The 21,203-nt window shown below is 39.2% G+C and overlaps 1 protein-coding gene across 1 annotated transcript; it reads left to right on the top strand.

Annotated features, from left to right (window-relative positions):
- Positions 1–5,454: 5,454 nt before the first annotated feature.
- Positions 5,455–9,005, top strand: IL17A (interleukin 17A). Its single transcript, XM_079146429.1, has 3 exons — positions 5,455–5,517; positions 6,589–6,791; positions 8,444–9,005. Exons 1-3 carry the CDS (start codon positions 5,491–5,493, stop codon positions 8,679–8,681), a joined length of 468 nt encoding a protein of 155 aa, XP_079002555.1. The 5' UTR covers positions 5,455–5,490; the 3' UTR covers positions 8,682–9,005.
- The last annotated feature ends 12,198 nt before the right edge of the window (positions 9,006–21,203 follow it).

Here is a 21,203-nt window from a genome sequence, read left to right as displayed (position 1 = left end):
GACATCATTACCCTATGTATAGGTATGATTACACGAATGGTGTGAATCTACATTGTGCACAACCATAGAAATGAAAAGTTGGACCTGATTTGTGTACAATGAATCAAAATGCATTCTTTAAAAATAAAAAAATAAAATAAAAGGGCTAGGAATGTGGCTCACAGTTAAGCCCCTCTTAGTTCAATGCCTGGTACAATAAATAAATAAATACATAAGTAAGTAAATAAATAAATAAATAAATAAATAAATAAATTTTTAAAAAAGATGTCCAAATACCTTTGTGATCGGATTCCACCAAATAAAAATAGTCTGGTCTATAATCAAATATAAATAAATAGATGAGAGAAAGGAAGTCTGGTAGAGTAGAGGAAGGAGAATTGGGAGAAGGGAAGGAGGCCAGGAAGGAAGAGAGGGAGGGAAAAGGGTCATGAACTGAAATCAAATTCCATGCATGTATGAGTTTGTGAGGATGAACCTGACTACTATATATAAATACAAGTTCTCATATGAAAGAAAAAAGGACAGAAGGAAGGAAGGAAGGAAGGAAGGAAGGAAGGAAGGTAGGGGAAAGGAGAGGAGAGGAGAGGGGAGGGGAGGGGAGGGAAATAGTCTGATCTATACCAGGTAGGAGAAACGCCAAAAACTAATAGTGGAAGATAGAAAAGTCCCAAAGGAGCTGTTCCAGCTGGTCTCCAGGGCAGACTGACACCTACCCAGAGTTAGGATGACTAGCTGGTGAAAAAACAGAATCTGAATGTTGAGAAGGGCTTCTGGCCCCTCTGCCCTTCAGCCCCACCATCCCATTGACCATCATTCTGCTCAAATGTCCTCCTTGCTATGCATGCCTTAATTCATCATATCGCAAAAGGGAGGGAATTTCCTCCACAGGAATTCCAAACGAATCCTGTGTCCATCCCTGGCATGCACATCCGCCAGGTCATGTTCAGCACGGCCCTCAGAAGCACAGCCATGAGGAACACAACTGTGTTACACAAGCCAGGAAGTGTCACACTCTTTGGCTGTGTTTCCTGTTTAATAAACTATGTAAATATCATATGGATTAAGTTCTGGTTCCTGCAAGACAATACCTTTAACCAGAGAGACAAACCTCTGGTGCAGAACAGAATCAAAACCTGAGAGTTGGGGGCAGATGATCTAGATCTTGATAAACCAGATCTAAGTCTAGGTCTCAATGAAGTCCTGACCTTAGGAACTCCCCAAGGCCTTCGGGGGGTCACTCTTACATGTGTTTCCATCTCTTAACATCAAGTCTTCCTTTTAAGTGTCTGTTTGACATTGTTCCTATGAGGTTCCATTTTCACAGTATCAGCCCTAGGTTTAAAACCCAAGGGCAATCTCTCCAAGGATGCATCACCCTCTCTCCATTAGATCAAAGCCAAGGGAGAAGAGGCTTTACATGGTGATGTGCACAGCACTAAACATAAGTGTGCCCAACCTTGAAACAGCCATTGCCTTTAAATTATGAGAGATCTGATGGGCTGGGGCTGAAGCTCATTGGCAGTGGCCTAGCACATGTGAGGCACTGGCATTCAATCCCTAGCACCACATAAAAATAAACAAATAAAATAAAGGCATTCTGTCCCTCTACAACTACAAAAAAATTTAAGAAAGACCATAGTCACTAACAATATCTCCTTTATACAGTGCCTCCTTTATACTGAGACCACTGTTATTTTTTATAAAAAGACTGCAGTAGAGAAATTAATGAGGCAATAGTCTCTCAATGGTAGCCCTGCCAGCTAAACCAGAAATACAAATTAGCTTTTTATTTTATATTTTTATCAGTGTCTTAATTTTCAACCATGTTGAGACAAAAGACTTTCATCCCTCACATTATCCTCTATTATAAGTAGGAAAAATACTGTTACATAGACTGATAATTTTAGGGAATGCTGAAAATCATTTCCCTGTATCCAGAAGCTCGCAAATATTTCACAGCTATCATGGTTTCAAATGCGTGTTTGGTGCTGAGAATACTTCCACACATCCTCTGCCAGCCCCAAATCCTGGCTCCAAACTGGCAAATTGCATTTCCCTGTTGCTTATGGTCATCCATTTCAAGCCCTAAGAAAAGGATGACTGATACACCTGAAGATCATCACTAAATAAAATTATCATCCCTAATGTATCCTCCCATTTTTTTCCTTACTATTTTCTTTCTCCAAAAAATCATCCACAAGCAAACATTACCTGGTACAAAAACTCATTTTACAAAGTGGAACTCCAAATCTCAAAAAGGCAAACTAAGTCTCAAACAGGCAGCACCATATGAAGACACAGGCGCCCTCTCATCCAGGGCTGGAGGAACACCAGTTCTCAGCCCAGGGTTCCTTCTACCCCAAAGGACTAGGATCCAAACTTGAGCCAGCTTCCTCTGCAAACATGGAGAAAGAGCCTCACTCCACTCTGCACGCTCTCTTTGTGCTTCTAACTGCTCCTCCGAGGGAGCCAAAGCTTCCAGCTCAAGCTTGCGCCTGGAGATTAGTACTACTCAAGGGAGCACCCCAGCTCCAACCACCACATCAAAATGATCATTTCATATGGTGAAAGTAATGTTGTTTCTCCATCCTTATTTTAAAGCAGGGATTGATATTTCAAAGGACGGCTCACAGGCTGGATTTCATCTGCACAGGAGACAGGACTGGGGAGAATGACTGAAGTCAATTTTTTCCTTCCCCATAAACCAGAGCTCACATTTTCCCTCCCACCTCATTATTGCCAGAAAGCAATAAGAAGGAATCTCTACACTAGGGATCCAGAATAGGCAACGTCCCCTGGCACACTACTTTTCAAATGACCGGAATAGAGAACCAAAGCATTAGACAACTCAGCGGGGTCATTGGAATGCAGCAGGGCTCTAAAGAGAAACAAGATTCTGAACTTCTGAAATAACATTTTTCATGCCATTAATCAATCAAAATATTTGACACTATTCACTAGATGCTATACTAGGTGATACAAAGAGTAATAAAATAGTCACTTGTGCTCAGGTGGCTCACAGTCTAGCAAGAAATTCTGTATGTAAGTGAATGACATGCAGTTCAAATATGCATGATTGGCCATGTATAAGAGAAGAACCAGAAGCATAAAGCTATCTGTGAAGAGAGAGCCACGTTGTCTAAAAGGCTACATTAGGAAAGATGTAAGTTCAAATACAAATAATGCTCTGGGCTTGAAAAAACAGTAAAATCTAAAAATGGAAGTATACGTATGTTCCAAGTGCACTTTTTTAAGCCAAATATAACACAGTTCACAACGAAGCAGAAGTTACTAGAGAGGTAGGTATAAGCTCTGTACAGTGGAAGTAGGTTTTCATACCAACCAAGGTCATCAGGGAAACCTCTGGACCTAGAAGAAACATTTGAACTGTATCTTAAAGGACAAGCAGCATTCTAATACACTGAAGACAGGGAAAAGAATTTCAGAGACAGAAAGTAACGAAAGGTATTTCGACTTTGGAAGCAGGCCTAGAAGAAAATCAGGACCCCATGAGCCCAGCATGGAGAATGGTAGGAGATGAGGTGGGAAAGGAAGTTTGCACAAACTCAAATACTAATTTGAGTGTTAAACTTTCATTTCATTCAGTATGGAAGTTAATGGGAGAAGATAAATGCAGAGTTGTGCTTTGAAAATCATCATAGCAGGGATTTTAAAGATGATCTGAGGATAGTGACTGGGAAGTGCAAAAGTAGCTGTTCAAATAGACCAAATAGGTGAAAGTCTGAATTGGTGGAGGAAGAGCAGCAGGCTTGGAAATAGGAAATTGATGTGAGAGATCTGCCTGATCATACCTGGAGGAGAGACAGGAGGGCTCACAGTGAGCCCTGCCTTCAAGGGTTGGTAGATGGTAGTGTCAACACCTGAACTAGGGAAATCAATAGAAACTGCATCCTAGATCTTCTACCTGCATCTGTTTCTTCAAACAAGGGCATCTGCCATCACCATGGAACCTCAGCTGCTCCTGGCCTCCCTCACAGATCCATCAGGGTTTATCTATCTAGGAACAGAAACCATTTCAAGCATTTTCAACAGAGATCATTTGATTCACAGAACAGCTCATGCTGGTGTCAGAAAGAGGCTACTACATCCTAAGACTGGAGGAAGAAAGGAGAAAGCAAGGCTCTGGGAGATAGAAAAGGAAGCTGCTGTCTGCAAAATTACCTTCAGCATAGAGCAGGGCAGGGAGGAATGGATCTCAGGACAAAGAGCACCAGAATCTAGCAAACTTAGGCACTCCAGTTAGTGAGCTGGAACAGCCGGTCAGCCTTCCTGTGCCACAATATTGAATATGCTGCCCCAGCTGAGGGCGGGCCGGGAGGCAGAGCGCCATGTAGCCAGCCACATCTGCATCCTCTGGTCCCACCTCTTTATCAACCTTGTCCTCTACTCCTAAGGAGCAACTAGCCTCAAGAACTCAGTCAAAGTTCATCTCACTGAGAGAGAAAGAGGACAGAGGGGCTGTTTCTTTTTTCTTTCCTTCTTAGCACTCTTCATTCCTCCCCTCCCTTCTTGTTAATATTCCGGCTTCCTTTTCTCTGGCTCTGCCTCTCTTCAGTTTCCATCATCTCCATTTTCAATTTCCTCCTCACTTCATCCAGCTAGAGTCCCTTATTCTTCCATCTCCATCTCACTCCTCCTTAAAGAATTATATAATTCCAAAACACCAAATATTGGGCTGAAGCGGAAACTCAGCAGTAGAGTGCTTGCCTAGTAAGCATGAGGTCCTGGCTTTGATCCCCAGCACCACAAAAAATTCCCAAATATTAGCAAGTTGCTTGACAGCCTACCACGTTAGACATACTTTTAATAGTAAATCTCATATCTCTTGAACCTAGTTATTAGTTCTTTGAATAGACATTCAACAAAACAGTTGTTAAATTCAATTAAATCTAATATATTCCATCATCATTAAACTATTTTTTGTTTTGTTTTGTTGTTTATATGGGCAGGACTTTGAGCAGTTTCTGGAGTTTTCTCTGTAACATCTGACCGGGGAATCTGGTGAGGAAAAGAAAGATCAAGTGGGAAATCAAGGTACATATCAGAAGGCCTGTATGCTATGCCAAACTTCTATTTTCCCATGAGCCATTAAAATAGAGCATAGCTCAAGAGCAGCTTCAGCTATCTCCCTGCTGTTGACCCAAGGCGAAGCATCTTTGCTCAGCACCAACCAGTAGTGATTCTTCTAAGAATAAAGACAGAATGTGAACTTAGAAGTGAACTTCTGCCCTTCCCATTTTCCTTCAGAAGCAGGTGCTACCCGTCATGAAGGGGTGGTGCTACTCTGACCTCATTTGGGGATGGAACTTTTAACGGAAATGGTGTCAACACCAAATCCACTCCAACACGCCAACGTAAGAGACCACAGAAGAAGCAAAGCCCTATAAAAAGAGAGAATGTGGTGCTGCATTTTGTCCATCTCACAGCAGGCACAGCTCATCCAGCCCCAGTTGATAACAAGAAGCAGTGATGTCTCCTGTGAGGACTTCATCCGCGGTGAGTCCTGCACTGTTGTGCAATGCACTTGTTGGTTGGGACCAGAGCATATTTCTGGACTGTGGCATGAAAATTGCTGGAGTCTAACTGTGGAGAGCCACAAATGTGGCATATGTAGGATGGGAAATTAAGCCTTTGGTAGATAACTGCACTACATTTTCAGGAATTGATACACATCAATTTGAAAGATGAGATTAAAACTGAAAGATGTCTGTATTGGGGCTAAACCACACAAGAAGTGTGATATGATGCTGTATAGTAATATAAATTTTTGTTGACAGTCTGTTTTCCTGATTATTGGGATTTAATATAAATTCTCCCATGGTGTTTTTCTTTGATTCATAGTAAAATGGGTTGCTATCTCTGAGGCCTTAAAAACTGTGGGTTCTCCCCACAGTTTTTCCCTTTGTTTCTATTATTTCATGCTACTTCTTGGTACATGAAAACTACTCTTATTAGGTAGATGGATAACTGCTTTAGAATGAATGGACTTAATATTTTAAAAAATATTTAACTTAAACAAGAATCAATGTCTGGTAAATTCAGAAGAAGAAGAAAATATACCTATGGAGACATAAAGGGGATACAGTTTTTAGTAGGTTGTTTTCCAGTGGTACACACAGTATTTCTAACATGAATACTGATACCACATGAATTTGCTACAGTTCTTTTCTCCAAGGTGCACATTTGATTTCACAGAATGATCAGACTGAGAACAGTGGTGCAGAAGGACATTTCCCCCTAGAAAATCAAGGTCATCTCTGATCCTATTGACCTGGTACATGTGCTGATAGGCTCTTGTTGTGGCGTGGCTTGACATTTTTACCAAAATTACTGTCAGCCAATATGCATAACATGCCTTTCCTAAGTCAAAAGAAAATGTTGAAAATTGGTAAAAATTTCAATGTCTTAGCATTATTTTGATCATCTAATGGGGTTTTTATGTATTTATTTATCTGATCTAAAATTTTCGTATGGATTTTTCCAGTATGTTTCCTATGATTAATAATACAATCAGCATCACAATGAATTTATCTACAAAAACCTATCTCTGTCTCCTTTCCCATTCAGTTCCAGTCCCTGCTGCTATTACTGAGCCTGGTGGCTATAGCAAAAGCAGCAGTAGCAATCCCACGAAACCCAGGATGCCCACAGGCTGATGACAAGAACTTCTTTCAGAATGTGAAGGTCAATCTGAACATCCTTAGCTCCAGTAAGAATTCCAGAAGACCCTCTGACTACTACAACCGATCCACTTCACCCTGGAACCTCCAGTACGTAAGGATAAAATCTCTACATCCTTCAATTCTCCCGTGCACCAGACTGCCCTAAGTCACCCAGAGCATGACTTTTTTTATTTTTATTTTATTTTTTGCAGTGCTGGGGATTGAACCAGGGCCTTGTGCATGCAAGGCAAGCACTCTACCAACTGAGCTATATCCCCAGCCCCAGAGCATGACTTTATTCACTCAGAATCACTAGAAAAGCCCACTGTACAGAGCTGTAATTTCCCGACTTTCATTCTACAGACTTCTTTGACAGCACAGGACACCCCATTCCACAATACCTAGCCTGTTAGATCTCATTGTCATGACACCAAAATCAACTCAAATTAATGATACTCGTTATTCTAATATTTATAAAACCTCAAGTCTACTAATCTTTTTTTTTAAATTTGTTTGCTTGTTTATACCACGGATTGAACTCAGGAATACTTAACTACTGAGCTACATGCCCAGCCCTTTATTATTATTATTATTATTATTATTATTATTATTATTTGATACAGGTCTCTCTAAGTTGCTTAGGTCCTCACTAATTTGCTGAGGCTTGTGATCCTCCTGCCTTAGCCTCCCAAGCCACTGGGTCAATTTTTTTAAATTAGACTTTTATCATAGAGGATTAATGCTTAAATTCTTTCTACCAGACCTACCATTGAGAAGACATGTTGAAAATAACTAATAACTAGCTAGGATTTCTGTGCCTGTCCTTGGGGAGAGGTCATATGCGCACTCAGGAAATAACACCTTGAATCCTAGTGGAGGAAGAATCATGTTGGGTATTTCTGTTCCTGTTTGAGTTAGATAGTTTGATCTATCCCCTCAACACTTGGCACTTGCTACATTGTTAGTATACCTACTATATAGACCCCATCAAAGATGAAATACAATGTATTTTGATAATTTGACTTTGTGCAAATAGCCAGTTATAGGAACCCTATTGATTCACCTGACTGTAGGATTTCTTCTCCTCTTGCCATTACTAAGAATAGCTAAACTAAATCAATTCAAGAGGCAAAGCAAGATGAAGGAGAGAGGGAAGAGAAACTTATAGAGGACAAGCCTTTGTTTCCACCCCTTCATATCATCTTTGGGCTCTGTCCCATACATGTGCTCTTAGATAAAATTCTGAGGCATTCCCTCTTATTGGGGTCGATTTCATCAAGTCACACAAATAGCTATCTTACTCCTAGATGATCTCAAGTCTACTCTTCCCTTGGTCTTCTCCCCTCAATCAAAGGTACCCTAAAAATGTTTCCTTCATGTAAAACTAAATCCTCGCTATGGTCCCAGTCTATCTTATTTTGTTCATTCTTCAAAGAAATTAGGAAAAACTGACCATTGCCTTCTTTTCTGTAATATTCCATATGCTTGAAAATTCATGTTTCAGAGTTGGGGATGTGGCTCAGTAGTACAGCATGTGCAAGACCTTAGGGTCAAGCTCTAGCACTACAAATATTTTTTGAAAAAGAAAGAAAAATGCAAGTGTCCCCCAAAGTTCTTCCTTAAAGTAACATCCCTTAGAGATTTCGCCAGGCCTATAATTTGTCACCGGTGAATTTGCCTCCTTTCCCTTATTACTGTTTGGTTTTCTTCCTACTTACACTGGGAATTCACTTTCCTCCTGGCTTTTGTCTCCCCTGCAGCCGCAATGAGGACCCTGAGAGATACCCCCCTGTGATCTGGGAGGCAAAGTGCCGCCACCTGGGCTGTGTTAACGCTGAAGGGAAGGTGGACCACCACATGAACTCCGTCCCCATCCAGCAAGAGATCCTGGTCCTGCGGAGGGAGCCTCAGCACTGCCCCAACTCCTTCCGGCTGGAGAAGATGCTGGTGACTGTGGGCTGCACCTGTGTCACCCCCATCGTCCGCCACGTGGCCTAAGAGTTTTGGGTCAGTCCAAGTCTCCCTGCAGCAGTTAGGTTTTCTGGGGAGACCCTGGTCCTTCAAAGACCCAGCCCCATTTTTGGCCAAACTCAAGGTTCTTAAAATAGTTTATCAGATTGACACTGGTTCAAAGAAGGAACCCAAATGGTCCTTCCTTCTCCCCAGAGAGAAAGGTTTAGAATGGATACAGTGTACTTCTTGTTTTCTAAAGGCTTTAAGTTATTTATGTATTTAACATGTCCCAAGATAACTTTGGGGCATAAGATTTTATTTTAATTAATTGCCTATCTTATTTTGTGTTTCTTTTTAAAGAAGAGTCAAGACTAGGGGATTTTATTATTTAAAAAGTAAAACCTTTATTTATGGATCTATTTATGTTTCTTAACTCTTTAGAGACAGGTAAAAGAATATGATTATCAGTTCTGCCTAGGGAAATCCTAGGTAGCATTCAATGGTAGTTGAACATGTGTTTTGCTACATATGGATATGGGATTTTTCTCCTCTGTGTCTCTTAGAAGTGCATGGCATGGCTTAAAAGAGAGAAAGACTAAACTTAATAGTTTCCTATTTATTAACTTGTTTTTAAATTATTGAGATTTCTTAAAACAGATGGCAAATCTGTTTTGTTAAAAAAAAAAAAACCTTTACAATAAAATCACTCTAATAAAAATAAAATGTGGAGGAAAAATTTGTTTCCTTATTCTTTTTTTCTTTCTTCCTTTCCTCCTTTCTTTTCTTTCTTTCTTACTTTGGCAGTGCTGGGCATTGAACCCAGGATCTCACACTTACATGACGCTCTGCCACTAAGTTATATCCCTGATCTTTTTTTTTTTTTTTTTTTTTTTTGAGATGGGGTATCACTGTATTGCCCAGGCTGTTTGGGAACTCCTGCCTCAGCCTTCTTATTAGATGGGACTATAGGCATAAAGATATGGGTCATCATGACCAGTTCTTTCCTTACTCTTTCTCCTTATCTCCTTAAAAGTACAGTCAGCCCACCATATCCATGTGGTCTGCAGCCTCAGATTCAACCAATCGGGGATCAAAATTATAGGGAGGCCTATGATGGTCACATCTGTCCTGAACATGCATACCCTTTCTTATCAGTGTTCCCTAAACAATACAGCATAACAGCTCTTTACACAGTATTTACATTTTTGAGGTATTATAAGTAATAACTAGAAATGATTTAAACCATACTGAAGAATGTATGTAGGCTATATGCAAATACTACCATCAAGCATTTGTGGATTTTGGTATTCCGGGGATAGTGGTATCCTGTCATAAATTCCCCAAAGATACTGAGAACAACTGCACTTCAGCAAATTCAGTTCTTCCCTAATTGGAAGGGTATCCAAATTCACCTACAGAGCCAAACATGCCATTGAGCAGCAATGCCCTCAAACCACCCAAGCCCAAGTTCTTCATTTCCCATAACTTTAAGACAACCACAGCAAGCAATGCTATGAACAGAAGCATTCCAAAATGATTTAAGCAAATAAAATACTGGTCCTGGGAAAATGGCATGTCATTACTAATGATCAAATGAAAAAAATAAACGACCTCCCAGAAATATAATCTGAAGTTTGGTGTGAAAGAGGAAGTACTGGGAGGAGACTGTTTTCAGATGAGGTTGCCCAGTGTCTCCCCAGAACTCAGGCTTCCTTTGGAGGTTAAGGGTCACCAGAGATCAACAGGGGAACAGTTTTCTCTACTTCAGCCACACTCCCAGGACCTGGCCTCTCTGATCTGACACACCAAGGACCCAAAAAGGAGCTGATGGACCAGAACCAGCTGAGAAAAGTTTAGTCCAAATAAAATGAAAACTGAATCATACTCAATTCCAGAACAGTTTCAAGTTTAGAATCCTAACCATCTCCCACCTGCCATGGCCCCGCCAGCTATCTTGCCCTACGTTGGAGGCCTCTGGAAATTCTCCATCCAATTCCACAGTCTTCAGCCTTCTTGAAAAACTTCCCCTTCACTCCTTCATTTTACCAGCATGTTCTGCCCAGAAGCCCATGGCCTTTCTCTACTTCTTTCCCAACTCCAAATCCAGGTGTCAGCTTCTCTAGCTCCATCCTTTCATTATGTGCTCCTTATGTTTTTGCTCTTTTGCGCGTTCCAGTCACCAGCATCCAACAGGATATCCATACACAGTTGCAACCAACAGATTTTCAGAATCCTTATGCTTTAAAACTCTTCACTAAAAACACTGCTCATTTTTGGTTTTCCCTAAAAGGTAGTGGTAGAAAGAAAATTTGGGGGTTTTTTTGTTTTGTTTTTGGAGAAGACCTAGAAAGGGACATATACACATCCATGTTCCTGAACTGTTACTTCCTAGATTGTTTCCCTGAGAAATATTTTGGGTAGATAATGGCAGTTGCCTTCTGTCTTAGTATGTTTTGTGTTGTTATGACAAAATACCTGAGGCTAAGTACTTTATAAAGAAAAGAGGATTATTTAGTTCTGGAGATTTAAAGCCATAGCACTAGTATCTGCTTGACTTTTGGTAAGGATTTAATAGTGGATAGCATCACATGGAAGGATCACGTGCCAAAGAAGAAGGGAAGGTACCAAGCTTGCGTATAGCAGGACAGTCCCCTGAGACCTGATCCACTTTCATTAGATAGTATAAATCTCTTCTAATGGTGAGGTCTCTATGACCAAATAACCTTGCGATAGGTCTCACAGCCTAAATATTCCACCACCTCAACACAGCCACACTGGGGACCAAGCTTCTAGCACACACATTCTGGAGACAAACTCCATCCAAACCATAGCACTTTCTACATCCACCCTAATCTGACATGCCTTGATTTTACTCTACCCTCATGTTTCCCAATTAGCAATATCATCTACTCACTCATCCAAGGTTTTCCTGACTCCTCTTTCCTCTTTATCGCTCCTAACATCCATAAATCCTCAAACTCTATTTTTTCACTTCCCAAAAGTTCTCAGGGGTCCCTCTTCCTCCTCATCAATACCTTTCCACCCAGCTTCAGGATTCCATCTGTTACTTCCTTCCTCATACTACAACTTCTTAACTGTTCATCCTGCCCCCTCAACCCATCCCCCAACATTTACATATGGCACAAAGTCAAACATAATAGATCTGTGATCTTGCTCTGCTCGCTCTTCTGCTTTATCTCGTGCCACTTCCTCCATGGTATTTCATGATCCGGTTGTAGTGAGGTTCTTGTGGTAACCTCCATGCTGTTGTTGACTTTAGTGTCTCAGTGCCTATGTCATGTGGTCCCCTCTGCCTGAATGTCCTTCCCAGCCTGTGCCCAGATCTTTCTTTATTCATACCCTGCCTTCTCTTCTCCCCTACCCCCAACACTTTGTTCATCCACTGAGGTATCATCTCCTCAAAAAACCTTCAGATTCATCAATCCCTGTTATCCTAGATTAGACCTCTTTTCTGCACTCCAAGAGCATGGTGAATTTCCTTTATCACTACTCTTAGAGATTATTGGTTTTATTTATTTAACCAGTTTGTTGTTCTTTGAGAGCAGAGACATCAACACTTGACCTAGCACATAGTAGAAGTCAATGCTGAACTGAACTTTGAACCAAGAGTTCACAGACACCTTGATGTCTACAAAGACAAAAACTAGACTATCTTTACTCCCAAACTAGCTCCTGCTGCAGTTTTCATCTAATGGAAAGTCATCACCCACACATCTGAACCAGAAAACTAGTTCTCTCCAGCCTTCATTCCCTTCATCCAAAAACTGTCAAATACCCCGTCAACGCTCATGTGTCCTCTCCCTCCCTCCTCTCTAGTTCCAAGGTTGCTGGTGTGGTTACAGATTCCCACTACAGTAACACAGCCACATCAATGTTCACTCAATTCACAATAGCTAGATTGTAGAACCAACCTAGATGTCCTTCAACAAATGAATGGATAAAGAAACTGTGGTATATATACACAATGGAATATTATTCAAACATAAAGAAGAATAAAAGTATGGCATTTGCAGATAAATGGATGGAATTGGAGAATATCATGCTAAGTGAAATAAGCCAATCCCAAAAAACCAAAGGCCAAATGTTTTCCCTGATAAGTGGATGATGATACATAATGGGGGGTAAGAGAAGAATGGAGGAACTTTAGATTATATAGAGGGAAATGAGAGGGTAGAGAGGATGGGGGAATGAAAGATGGTAGAATGAGACAGACATCATTATCCTATGTACATGTATGATTACATGAATGGTATGACTCTACATCATGTACGACCATAGAAACAAAAAGTTGTACCCCATTTTTGTACAGTGAATCAAAATGCAGTCTGTAAAAATAAAAATTTTAAAAAAGTTTATGTTTATAAATGTTGAAATAATGCTTTAAATGTATTATAAAGTTAAATATACCAAAATTTTAAAAAATTCACCTGTTTATTTTTTCTTTGTTAACATAGCTACTACAATTTTTTTCATTAAAATTGGTGATCATTGTATTTCTGTTAGCCAATGAAAGAGATGAAAAGGTTGAAAACCATGTGTGCAGGGTTTAAGGACCAATCTTGTTAACCAGATCTCAATCACCCCAAATTAATGCCAATGGATACTGGGAGATGTCCTTTTTCTGGGTGTCCAGAAAAGAAAATTAAATGGAATTTAATAGACTCAAAGCACTTTACCTTGTCCACATACAGAAAGAATGTCATACTCCTCAAGCTGCACAAGTGCAAACAGCTGAGCTGCTATGGGGCTACTTTCTGGTGGAAGAAAATTTCCATTGCAAGTGAGAGTGAGATTATTATAACTTTGAATCTTACTAATCTTTAAAATATTCTTTATAAAATTTTGAATTTGGTATACTACAGAGCAAATAGCTTGCATGTGGCATGCCTCACAACCAACTCCAGCATGCCTACGTTCTATAATCATGCAATAATCATTGCTGCATCCCAGCTCTCCTCGTTTCCAGAATGTTCTAAAATGTAAATCTCACAGTTGCTGATTGCTCCTCAGTAACTCCCCTATGCCTGTAGTGTAAAGTATAAACCATCTCAAATAACACAGAATAACTCATTGGCCTGACTCAGCTCACCTCAGTGCTATGACACACCTTTCCCCCACCCTGCCACTGGTTCTCAAGGTCATGCTTGACTGAGTCCCACTGGGGCTTTGCTTATGCTCTGGTTTGCCTGGAATATCCCTCTTGGTTTCCCCCTTTCTCATCAACATTAAATTGTTATAAATATCTAAGCATTTTTTTCAAAATCAGGTCAAGTTAAAATGAATCTCTGAAGCTGGGCATGATAGTGCACACCCCTAATCCCAGTGACTTGGGAAGTTAAAGTAGAAAGATTGCAAGTTCAAAGCCAGCCTCAGCAATTTAGTGTGGCCCTGAGCAATGTAGCAAGACCCTGTCTCAAAATAAAAATTAAAAAGGGATGGGGATGAGGTTCAATGATTAAGCAACCCTGGGTTCAATCCCCAGTACCAAAGAACAAGCAAACAAACAACTGAAGGAGTTTGAGAGACTATTCTTAACAACCTCCCTAGGTGGTTTTGATGCACCCTCCTTGGCAACAAACAGTCTTTTGGAATCACTGATGGAGATGATTAAATTGAGATATTCTCAGAATACAGATGAATATTAGCAAAAAAATGAATTATCAGAAGAAATTGTGGCATATATACTAAATGGAATATTACTCAGCCTTAAAGAAGATTATGTACAACTGTAGAAGTGAAAAGGTGTACCCCATTTGTGTACAACAAATCAAAATGCATCTGTAAAAATAAAAAAAATAATAATAATAAAATAAAAATAAGTAAAAATTAGAAGAGATGACAGGGCAGTAATCATCTCTTATCTCTTATTTCCAACTAAGCAGATACTTAATAAAATTGTATTAAATTGAAGAAAAAAAGAAGAAATGAAATTATGGCATATACTGATAAATAGATGGGCTTGGAGAATGTTTTGATAAGGGAAATAAGCCAATCCCAAAGAACCAAAGGCTGAATTCTTTCTCTGATATTCAGATGCTCATTCCCAATATGGGGGGTGGGGGAAAGAATAGAGATACTTTGGATTAGACAGAAGGGAGAGAAAGGAGGGGAGGGAGTGTGTTTGTAAGAAGGATAGTAGAATGAATTGGACATTTTTACCCTATGTGCTTATATGACTACAAGACCAGTATAACTCTACATCATGTACAACCAGAAGAATGAGACATTATGTTTCATTTATGTATGATATGTCAAAATGCATTCTACTGTCATGTGTAACTAATTAGAACAAATAAAAAAGAATTCTCAAAGTAAATTGATCATGAATACAAAAGGGAGCAAGATGAACTATGTCAGCAATAGAAATTTTAAATAAGAGACATAAGTAATTTAAGGAGGTAAAATAAGGAAAGTTACAATAAAAGAATATATTCCTGGGTTAGGGAAAAATTTTTAAGTGAATCTGAAAAAAAAAAGTGACACAAAAAACTAGGTTTAGGCAAAAGTAATTTATATTCAATCTTTTTGTGTGTGTAGTACTGGAGATTGAACCCAGGGGTGCTTTACCCCAGCCCTTTTTATTTCTTACCCTAAGTTGCTCAGACTGGCCACAAACTTGTGATCCTCCTACCTCAGTTTCTCAAGTTGCTGGGATTATGGGCATGAGCTGCCACATCCAGTCATAATCTTTTTTTTTAATTTTAAGAATAAAGAACACATAAAAAGAATAAAGAACACAAAAAGAATATATAAAACACCAACTCAGGAACCAAAATTACATTGGCATCAGATTTTCCATATCAAACACTGGTTGTTAGGAGGGTAAAGTCTTTCTCAAAAGGGGGGAAAAAAGCACAGGTCGATAGCATCTGCTTATGCAAATCTTCCTGGACAAATTCATAATATTCAATTGAGCAGCACACTTAATGAGCGGCCTTTTTCTGTATTAAGTAATTTGTCTGTCAGCACAGAGGAGAGTCTGGTGCCACCAAAAACACAAGGATCAGGCAGGTTCTGCTGCTGAGGAAGGTCCCACCCTCAGACCTCTAGACCCGTTCAGGTTTTAGAACTCTACCACCTGACCTTCTGGCAACAAACTGAGGAATCTGTACAGCCCAAAAGGAAAAGTTTAAAGAATCCCAGAGGGAGTTCTCCACAAATGGCCCCACATCCACCCTTTAGTGAAACTTAAGAGTTCACAAATTTTCCCATATGCACTGAGTTTCCAATCAGATTTTATCTTAATCTTGAGAAAACATCTGGAAAAAGTCCCTTGAACTTGAAGACCGATATCAACATAAACACAAAAGAGTATTAGGAGATAACATAAAACACACAAGGAGGGAAAAACACCCTCCCAAGGTCACTAAAGTCCTCAGAAAGTTCTCGGAGAAGTTTCGTGAAATCATGGATCCATAAAATCAAAATAAGAAGCTACTTCAGAAGGAAAATACCAAGAACAGAAAAAAATGCTCTTGAAAATTAAAAATATGAGAGCAGAAGTGAAATGGCCAACCAAATGCTGGGAAGAAAAAGTTTAGAACATGTTCAAGGAAACAGAGCAGAACCATGAAAAATATTAGAGAAAGATAAGAAAGGGAACCCATGCAGAAAGAACTATACCAAAATAGAAAGAACAGTGGTTTATGGAGAGGAAATCAATAAATTCAACACGTAAAAGAAATTTCTCAGAACTAGAGAATGAGCTGCCAGAGGACTCAATGCCTATTAGGTCTAGACAGACACACCAAGTCAGATCTTGGTGAAATTTCAGATAGTCAAGGCAAAAAGAAAATTCCAGCAATTCCTTGGGAGAAAAACAGACAGGTGCAAAGGATCCAGAATCAGAATATGCTCAGAATTCGGAACTGTGTCCCTAGAACACAGACAATGATGGAATAATATATTCAAATTCCAAGAGAAAGTCATTTCTTTTTTTTTTTTTGTCTTTTACTTATTTTTATTACCTCTTTACAACAAAGATCAGAAATAAAATTAAGTCACATTAAATTCTTTTATGTGTTTTACATATAAATCTTTTAAATTTCAATCTGCTTTCATGTATTAATGACATAACATCATTTCCTATAAAACATTTCTTTTTTTTAAATTCATTTTATTGTAAACAAATGGGATACATCTTGTTTCTCTGTTTGTACATGGAGTAGAGGCATACCATTTGTGTAATCATAAATTTACCTAGGGTAATAGTTTTTGATTAGAAAGTCATTTCTGACATAAAACTTCAGACACACTGAAGTTGTATTATGAAGGAAGAGAAAAGGCATTTCAGATAAACAAGATCTCAAAATCTCATCTCTTTCTGGGATGCTAGTTAACTTATTTATTCAGCTTTCATTTCTATCTCAACTATCTAAATTAAATTATCTGTGTTGTCCTTCCTCAAGAAACTTGAGGATATTTTCCATTAAAACAAGAGAGTAAACCAAGAAATAGGCAGATATGAAGCAGAGGAACTGAAGTTAACACAGGAAAGATGCTAAGAGTTTTCTGCCAAGATAGCAAAGAGATCCCAGAAAGATAGCTGTGCAAAAGAGGTACAGAGTACCCAGTATCTATGGGGCCATGTTTTTCAAGGGACAGACATACTGAGGACTTTCAATAGGAACATCTCTGCTGCCATGTAGCTCTCTTGAATCTGAGGACAGAATAACAGGTCAGCCTATCTCAAATTCTTATTTGTATGTAACTACTCTTGACTATGAGGAATTTCCTCATCTCCTTCTTGCCTCATTGTCTGGATTAGTTTAAGGTTTCATTCCTTTCCTCCCATTCTGCCTACCAAAGTATCTGTTCAGACCTGCCTTTGGAAAACAGAGAGTAGGCATGGTAGGCTCAAAACAGAAAATACAGAGCAACCTAATCACCATATATCTGCTAGACTTCAAGAACCTCTGGTATCAAAGTAGAATAAAGAGCCGAAGGGCAGACCCACAATGCATCATGACCAGACAGAAGCTTGTTTCTCACTCAAATGATAGTTCAGGAGAGGTATTTCTGTTCAGTATGTATTTCTCCTTCATGTTGAAATTCCAGAGCCCAGACTCTTTTTCATCTCATGTAAAAGTGCTGGGAAATGAGGTCTCTGGATAAGTAGATATATCCCACATGCAGCTCTGTCCTGAACTATGGGTATGGCTGGCAGTTCCACTTCCCTGGCCTCACTCCACAACTCTTGGGGTTTCCCAAGAACTTACTTACCAGAATATGTTCTTATAAAATCCCAGAAAAGCTGAACCCAGCCTACAACCAGGATCAAAGACTCACCTCATCCATGGAAGTCTCCCCAATAGTGAGAATGTCATCTTCTCATCAGCAAAGTTTGTTTGCCTGCCTGATTTTACAAAACTCAGCAATATATCATGTGAGGATGAAAAATAAATGTGATACAACCATAAAGAAAAGCAAGGGAAGGGGAGATCCAAGATGGCGGAACAAAGGAGGTCACGTTCCTGGCTGCTCTGCGACATGAAACCAAGAAAGCAGACAGACAGCTTCACCTCAAGGAGGGAGAACATAAAAAAAAGGGGGGGGGGGGGTACTTTACTGGACCCTAAAACAGGACACTTAAAGCAGACTGGGGACACCAGAGGTTGGATATAATAAAACAAGGAAAAAGTTCCCAGTGGCACAGCTGCTGCCACATCTGGGCTGGAAGCTCCAGTGGGAGCTGTCCCTCGGTGAGCATAGTAGAGGGATAAGGGAATTAAAGGAATCCACATTTTAGGGACCCAAGAGATGTGTCTGGGCACAGAGCATTTGAAGACCAAGGACACTGCCAACAAACCTGAAGGATTCGCTGCATGAGATCAGTGTGAGGCAAAAAAAAAAAAAACCACCATCTCTCTTCACAGTGTGAGGAGGACAAAGGAAGGAACTATTTTGCAACTACAGCTCAGGGCCAGCAACTGAGGGAAGAAGCTGATTCCTGGCAAACCTGACTTTGGCCTGAAGTACAGGCCCAGTAAACACAAGCTACATGACATAGAATGTACATAAGTGATTGGATAAATCCAATGTGGACAGAGGTTTACACAGGGGACAACTGGTGGTGGAAACCCACCCAGCTCTACCCCTTCCCCTCCAATCTGACTGCTTACAGGACCAACTGGGAGAGACGCCTCTGGCCAGGAACTCAGAAGAGCAAGGGTGGGAGAAATTGTTTGGAGACTGAATCAAGACCAGGAAATGTGGGGTCTACAGATGACATAGGGGACTAAGAATTGGCTCCTCCACCACACCCGTGGAATCCAGGGGAGATCACTGGAGTAAAGTCTTCCAGCATGGACCAGCAAGTACTGGGCACTGGAGGTGCCCTGATTTAAAATCTCCAGGCCAATCAGCATCCAGTGAAGAGCCTGAAGCCACCTAAGCCTAAACCCTGCCTCCAGGACCTCTGTCTATGGGTGACCTCTCTCACTCCAGCAATCCATGACTTCTTTAACTTTTCATCAAGAGTTCTGTTTAACTCTTTTTCACCATTTAATTGTGACTTTAATGGTACATGGACATTATACAGTCTTCTTTTTTTTCCCTTCTCATCCCTAGCATTTTTGAAGCCAGTTGTTTTACATGGATTAGTTTTTTGTGAATTAGGATGTTTGATTACTATATTTTAGTTTTTTCTTTTTCTTTTTAATTTTTTAAATTTTTACTTTATATTTATTTTTTCTCCAACTTATTTCCCTTGATTATCACTTTTCTAATTCTAACAGCCAATGTCCATTTTTCTCTCTCACTTTTCCTTTAATGTTTTACTTCTGTCTTCTCTCCTCCTCCCTCACAATCATCACATCCTATATCACATCTATTCTCTACCTGTTCACCATTTGAAAATGTAAACCCTTTTGCAAACATGCTGTTTTCATTATAGTCAACAACTGATCATATGATTTCTGTTTATTGTGATAATTAGCATTGTAGACATCATAATAGGAACTATTTGGTTCAATGTTTTAAATTGTTTGCATTCGTTATTGTTATTATTTATCTCCCCCTAAACAGTGAAGTACTGGAAACCGTCAGGGACACTATAAGTCCACAGGGTAGAAACTCTACTGCCTCAGATCCATACTATTAAATGGATAGACATACAAATAACATGAAAAAGCAAAGCAACAAATTGCCCCAAGCAAATCAAGTTACTCCAATAACAGAATCCATCAACACCACAGTGGAAGAAATGTCAGAGAAGGAGTTTAGAATGTACATAGTTAAACAGATCTGTGAAGTAAAGGATAATGTAAGAGAACAAATACAGGTAGCAAAACATCACTTCAATAAAGAGAGATTCTGAAAAATAAAAAACAAACAGAAATCCTTGAAATGAAGGAAACGATAAACCAAATTAAAAATTCAATAGAAAGCATCATGAATAGATTAGGCCACATAGAAGAGAGAACCTCAGGCAAGGAAGACAAAACATATAATCTTGAAAATTGAGTTGACCACAGAGAGAAAATGTTAAGAAATCATAAACAGAATTTTGAAGAATTATGAGATAACATGAAAAGACCAAATTTAAGATTTATTGGGAGAGATGAAGGTGCAGAGGTATAAACTAAAAGAATGCACAATCTTTTCAATGAAATAACATCAGAAAATTTCCCAATCTAAAGAATGAAGTGGAAAATCAAATATAAGAGGCTTACAAGAATCCAAATGTGCAAAATTACAACAGATCCACACCAAGGAACATTGTAATGAAAATGCCTAGCACACTGAATAAAGATAGAATTTTAAAGGCTGTGAGAGAAAAATATCATAGTACACATAGGGGGAAACCAACTGATTTCTCAACCCAGAACCTCAAAGCTAGGAGGTCCTGGAATAATATATACCAAGTTCTAAAAGAAAACAGATGCCAAACAGAATATATACAACAAAATTAAGCTTCAGATTTGAAGATGAAATAAAAACTTTCCATGAAAAACAAAAATTAAAACAATCCACAACCAGAAAGCCTACACTTCAGAATATTCTCAACAAAATATTCCATAAAGATGAAATGAAAAAAAAAAGTAAAAACCAGTGAAGGGAGGAACTACAATAAAGGAATAGTCAACCAAAAGAGAAACTAATTCAAATTAAAAACTAGAAATAAACCAAACACAAATCAGATCTCAATAATAGCCTTGAACATTATTGACCTAAACTCAACGAAAACATATCTCAAGAATAGCCTTGAATGTTAATGACCTAAATTCAAAAGACATAGACTGGCAGATTGGATTAAAAAGCAAGACCCAACAATATACTATCTCCAAAAGATTCACTTCATAGGCAAAGACATCCAGACTGAAGGTGAAAGGATGGGAAGAAAACATATCACTCACATGGATTCTGTAAACAAACAGTGGTTTCTATCCTCATATTAGATAAAGTGGACTTCAAAGCAAAGTCAGTCAGAAGGAACAAAGAAGGCCATTTCATACTGCTTAAGGGAATCATTCATCAACAAGACATAACAACAATAAATATTTATGCCCCCCAAAATGGAGCATCTATGTGCATCAAACAAACCCT

Source organism: Sciurus vulgaris (assembly GCF_902686455.1).
Source record: "Sciurus vulgaris genome assembly, chromosome: 7".
NCBI lineage: Eukaryota > Metazoa > Chordata > Mammalia > Rodentia > Sciuridae > Sciurus > Sciurus vulgaris.
This window is presented reverse-complemented; position numbering and strand designations above follow the sequence as displayed.